Here is a 6,492-nt window from a genome sequence, read left to right as displayed (position 1 = left end):
CCATCACCACCACCATCACCACCATCACCACCACCATCACCACCACCATCACCACCACCATCACCACCACCACCACCATCACCACCACCATCACCACCACCATCACCACCATCACCAACATCACCACCATAACCATCACCACCACTACCATCACCACCATCACCACCACCATCACCACCACCACCACCATCACCACCACCATCACCACCATCACCACCATCACCACCACCATCACCACCATCACCATCACCACCACCACCACCATCACTACCACCACCATCACTACCACCACCATCACCACCATCACCACCATCACCATCATCATCATCGCCACCACCATCACCACCACCACCACCATCACCACCATCACCATCACCACCATCACCAACATCACCACCACCATCACCACCATCACCACCACCACCATCACTATCACCACCACCACCACCACCACCATCACCACCACCACCATCACCACCACCATCACCACCATCACCACCACCACCACCATCACCACCACCATCACCACCACCATCACCACCACCACCACCACCATCACCACCACCATCACCACCACCATCACCACCATCACCAACATCACCACCATCACCATCACCACCACTACCATCACCACCATCACCACCACCATCACCACCACCACCACCATCACCACCACCATCACCACCATCACCACCATCACCACCATCACCACCACCATCACCACCATCACCAACATCACCACCATCACCATCACCACCACTACCATCACCACCATCACCACCACCATCACCACCACCACCACCATCACCACCACCATCACCACCATCACCACCATCACCACCACCATCACCACCATCACCATCACCACCACCACCACCATCACTACCACCACCATCACTACCACCACCATCACCACCACCATCACCACCACCATCACCACCATCACCACCACCATCACCACCATAACCACCACCATCACCACCACCATCACCACCACCATCACCACCATCACCAACATCACCACCACCACCATCACCACCACCATCACCACCATCACCACCACCACCACCATCACCACCACCATCACCACCACCATCACCACCATCACCACCACCACCATCACCACCATAACCACCATCACCACCATCACCACCACCACCATCACCACCATAACCACCACCACCATCACCACCATCACCGTCGTAGTTGTCGTCAAGGCGACCCCCGGCCAGCAGGCTGCTGTCCAAGTCACTGTAAGAAGTGAGGACAGTGAGCGAGGAGTCAGACTCCGTACTGGGGCTCAGCCACTTGGGGAAGATATCCAAGTGACATTTCTCTGACAGATCGATTGCGATTTGATTTGCGATAAAAATACATTGAGTCAAGCTCCGATTCAATATTCACTGTGTAATCGATGTAAAACACGTGATGGAGTCATTGCCACGTGATACCACCACAATATTAGCTGCTCTGGATATATTCTAATGCAAGAATGAGAACTTGAATTGCTTCCAGCGTGTATTTATTAAAATGTTCTATTTGAAAAAGAACATCATTGGAAACCTCATTTGCCAGTAACAAAATACGATGATTGTTTTTTTACCCTTTTATCTGGCAACAAAACTGACACCTTTTTTACAAGTAGTCATGTTTACATTGACCACAATACCTGCGGTCGGAACGCAAACACAAAACAACTCTGATAATGTAAAAAGGGTAAAAAACCAATCATCATATTTTGTTACTGGCAAATGAGGTTTCCAATGGTGTAAATGCTTTACCCCGAGCTCTCATACTCTGATGGTGCATTGTCTTTGAGTTATGCGCCTTTTGGCGTCTTCTGGTCCAACACCAACGTGAGACGAGGCTCTAAAGAAAGCCGTCTCGGGTGTGGACCAATAAATTTCAAGGACAGTGCCAATACATTATCCGAGTTGTTGTTTTGTGTTTGCGTTCCGACCGCAGGTATTGTGGTCAATGTCAACATGACTCCTTGTAAAAAATGTGTCACTTTTGTTGCCAGATAAAAGGGTAAAAAAACAATTATGAAATAGAACAATCAAACATAGAACAATTGTTAAGTGAAATAAATAAAGACACGCACAGAATCACAGCCTTTGCGATTTGCTCATCGCATTGTTCAAATTGCGATTTCGATTTCAGATCGATTCATCGTTGATCCCTTCTACATACCTGGTGGTGGTGGTGATGGTGGTGGTGATGGTGGTGGTGATGGTGGTGATGGTGGTGATGGTGATGGTGGTGATGGTGGTGATGGTGGTGGTGGTGATGGTGGTGCTGGTGGTAGTGGTGGTGATGGTGGTGATGGTGGTGATGGTGGTAGTGGTGATGGTGGTGATGGTGGTGGTGATGGTGGTGATGGTGGTGGTGATGGTGGTGATGGTGGTGATGGTGGTAGTGGTGGTGATGGTGGTGATGGTGGTGATGGTGGTGGTAGTGGTGGTGATGGTGGTAGTGGTGGTGATGGTGGTGATGGTGGTGGTGATGGTGGTGATGGTGGTGGTGATGGTGGTGATGGTGGTGGTGATGGTGGTGATGGTGGTAGTGATGGTGGTGGTGATGGTGGTGGTGATGGTGGTGGTGGTGATGGTGGTTGTGGTGGTGATGGTGGTGGTGATGGTGGTGATGGTGGTGGTGAAGGCGGTGGTGGTGGTGATGGTGGTGACGGTGGTGGTGGTGATGGTGGTGGTGATGGTGGTAGTGGTGGTGATGGTGGTGGTGATGATAGTGGTGATGGTGGTGGTGATGGTGATGATGGTGGTGGTGATGATGGTGATGGTGGTGATGGTGGTGGTGGTGATGGTGGTGGTGATGGTGGTGATGGTGGTGGTGGTGGCGGTGGTGGTGGTGATGGTGGTGACGGTGGTGGTGGTGATGGTGGTGGTGATGGTGGTAGTGGTGGTGATGGTGGTGGTGATGATGATAGTGGTGATGGTGGTGGTGATGGTGATGATGGTGGTGGTGATGGTGATGATGGTGGTGGTGGTGGTGATGGTGGTGATGGTGGTGGTGATGGTGGTGATGGTGGTGGTGGTGCTGGTGGTGATGGTGGAGGTGATGGTGGTGATGGTGGTGATGGTGGTGGTGATGGTGGTGATGCTGGTGGTGGTGATGGTGGTGGTGGTGATAGTGGTGGTGATGGTGGTGATGGTGGTGGTGGTGATGGTGGTGGTGGTGATGGTGGTGATGGTGGTGATGGTGGTGGTGATGGTGGTGATGGTGGTGGTGGTGGTGATGATGGTGATGGTGGTGATGGTGGTGATGGTGGTGATGGTGATGGTTACCTGCACACGACATTGACACCATCACTCATCTGCAGCTTCTCGTGGTCCAGGCTCTGGGTGCCTCCTCCTCCTACAAACAACAACAACTTTACACTATACTATACACTACACTATACACTACTATACACTACACTATACACTACACTATACACTACACTATACACTACACTATACACTACACTATACACTACACTATACATTACACTATACACTACACTATACACTACACTATACAGTACGCTATACACTACACTATACACTACTATACACTACACTATACACTACACTAAACACTACACTATACACTACTATACACTACACTATACACTACACTATACACTGCACTACACACTACACTATACACTACACTTTACACCACTATACACTACACTACTATACACTACACTATACACTACACTATACACTACACCATACACTACACTTTACACTACACTATACACTGCACTACACACTACACTACACTTTACACTACACTATACACTACACTATACACTACACTATACACTACACTTTACACTACACTATACACTGCACTACACACTACACACTACACTTTACACACACTATACACTACACTATACACTACACTATGCTATACACTACACCACACACTACACTATACACTACTATACACTACACTATACACTACACTATACACTAATATACACTACACTATACACTACACTATACACTACTAAACACTACACTATACACTACTATACACTACACTACACTTATACACTACACTATACACTACACTATACTATACACTACACTATACACTACACTATACACTACTATACCTACACTATACACTACTATACACTACACTATACACTACACTATACACTACACTATAAACTACACTATACACTACACTATACAAATACACAACACACTACACTACACACTACACTATAAACTAGTAACTAATTGGCTGTGTCAGGTGGTGAAGGCTTTAATGACAAAGCGTTGAGATATTCACGCCATGTAACACAACGAGCCCTACTGTGGACACAACGGCAATGTTGTGTCCATACCGTAGCAGCGAGACCTCCCGCGTGCCCCGCGAGGCAGTCAACATCTCGGCAGACCGCCACCACCACCACCACCACCCCCACCACCACCACCACCCCCACCGCCACCACCACCACCATCACCCCCACCACCACCACCACCCCCACCACCCCCACCACCACCACCACCGCCCTCACCGGGACGCTTGCCGGCGGCGCTCCAAATGCCCCACGCGGTGCCCAGCAGGAAGGGCGCCAGAAACGGCGCCGCCACCGCCACCATCAGCATCACCATCAGCGTCAACATCAAGCGCACGGAGGAGGAGGAGGTGGTGGTGGGGGTGGTGGTGGGGGTGGTGGGGGTGGTGGGGGTGGTGGTGGTGGGGGTGGTGGAGGAGGTGGTGGGGGTGGTGGTGGTGGGGGGGGTGGTGGTAGGAGTGGTGGTGGTGTTGGTGGTGAGTGGGGGTGGTGGTGGGAGTGGTGGTGGTGTTGGTGGTGTTGACTATGAGAGCGGGAAGACACGGGGAGATACGGGGAGTTACGGGGAGACAGAGAGAGAGACAGAAACACGGAGAGACAGAGACACAGACAGAGAGACAGAGAGACAGACAGAGAGACAGAGACACAGACAGAGAGACAGAGACACAGACAGACAAAGAGAGACAGAGACACAGACAGAGAGAGAGAGACAGAGGCAGACAGAGAGACAGAGACAGTCTGTGTATATCTGTGTGTGTGTGTGTCTGTGTGTATCTGTGTGTGTGTGTCTGTGTATATCTGTGTGTGTGTCTGTGTGTCTGTGTATATCTGTGTGTGTGTCTGTGTGTATCTGTGTGTGTGTATCTGTGTGTGTCTGTGTCTGTGTATATCTGTGTGTGTGTATCTGTGTGTATATGTGTGTCTGTGTCTGTGTATATTTGTGTGTGTGTCTGTGTATATCTGTGTGCGTGTGTCTGTGTATATCTGTGTGTGTCTGTGTATATCTGTGTGTCTGTGTGTATCTGTGTGTGTGTGTCGGTATATATCTGTGTGTGTCTGTGTATGTGTGTATCTGTGTGTGTGTGTCTGTGTGTATCTGTCTGTGTGTGTGTCTGTGTATATCTGTGTGTGTGTGTCTGTGTATATCTGTGTGTCTGTGTCTGTGTGTATCTGTGTGTGTCTGTGTCTTGTAATTACCAGCACGCTGTTCCGGCATCAGCGCATCCACACAACATCATGGATGCATGCCGGGTCCAAGCAAGAACATCTGCTGGACTACATAGTGACGGACCAGCGGATACGAGCCCATGTCCTTGACACCAGGACTTACCGTGGAGCTGATCTGCCCTCTGACCATCGACTAGTCATCTGTAAGATGCGCCTGCCATTCTTCCACTCCGGTGGAGGGTGTACACCCAGGACCCCATTCCAACCTAAAGTGGCCTGGTCTCAGTTATCTGATGAAAGTTGCAAGCGAGAATTTCATCATCGCTTGCGGCTGAGATTGACAACGTCCCTGACTCCTCCTGATGTCGAGGGTAAATGGGCGAGGTTTAGGACTGTGACTCATGCAGCTGCAATGGCTGCTTTGGGTACGCGGTCCAGACCTCCCCAGAGACCCTGGCTGACAGAGGAGGTGTTCAGGATGGTTGAGAAAAAGCGACAGGCCCATTGTCATCGGCTACAGAATCCCACGTCAGAGAATGAGGAGGCTTACCGCAGCCTTCGCTCGGAGGTTCGGAAAGCCGTGAGGCGCTGCAAGGATGGGTGGTGGTCACGGGTTGCTGAGGAGATGGAGTCTGCCTCAGTGGCCCGTGATCACAAATCTCTATTTAACTCCATCAAAAAAGTAATCTGCAGCGCCACACCTATTACCATCATTAGGGGAAAAAACGGTGACGCAATCTCCGACCCCCAGGAACAGGTTTGCAGATTTGCTGAGCATTTCTGTGAGGTCCTGGGGGAGGGAAAATCCCTCAGCCAGGAAAACATCGTGGCACAAAGTGAGGATGACCCTGCTGAGGCTGCGGTGCCTCAAGTATTGAAAGAAGTCACCCCCTGTGAGTGGCTGGCTGAGGTGCCATCTGTTGAGAAAGTACTGAAGGCGATCCGGAGTCTGAGACCAGGAAAGGCAGCGGGCAGAGATGATCTCCCAAGCGAAATGCTGAGGG

General features: G+C 50.4%; 1 protein-coding gene across 3 annotated transcripts in view; it reads right to left on the bottom strand.

Moving 5' to 3' along the window:
• Window positions 1-1,154: 1,154 nt before the first annotated feature.
• Window positions 1,155-6,492, bottom strand: part of LOC142915350 (uncharacterized) — a 17,672-nt gene continuing 12,334 nt past the window's right edge. Inside the window, exons 8-10 of one of the 3 annotated variants that reach the window (XM_076061186.1) lie at window positions 4,541-4,844; window positions 3,306-3,375; window positions 1,155-1,251 (exon numbers count right to left, since the gene is read on the bottom strand). In XM_076061186.1, coding sequence (XP_075917301.1) covers window positions 3,327-3,375; window positions 4,541-4,844 — 353 coding nt within the window. In that variant the 3' untranslated portion in view covers window positions 1,155-1,251; window positions 3,306-3,326. Of the gene's footprint in view, window positions 1,252-3,305; window positions 3,376-4,540; window positions 4,845-6,492 lie in introns of those variants that run through there. The other 2 variants (XM_076061187.1, XM_076061188.1) reach the window with 2 other exon arrangements.

Source organism: Petromyzon marinus, unplaced genomic scaffold (genome assembly GCF_048934315.1).
Source record: "Petromyzon marinus isolate PM22_M1 ecotype Great Lakes invasive population unplaced genomic scaffold, UKy_Petmar_22M1.pri1.0 PM_G_Scaffold_3, whole genome shotgun sequence".
Taxonomy (NCBI): domain Eukaryota; kingdom Metazoa; phylum Chordata; class Hyperoartia; order Petromyzontiformes; family Petromyzontidae; genus Petromyzon; species Petromyzon marinus.
This window is presented reverse-complemented; position numbering and strand designations above follow the sequence as displayed.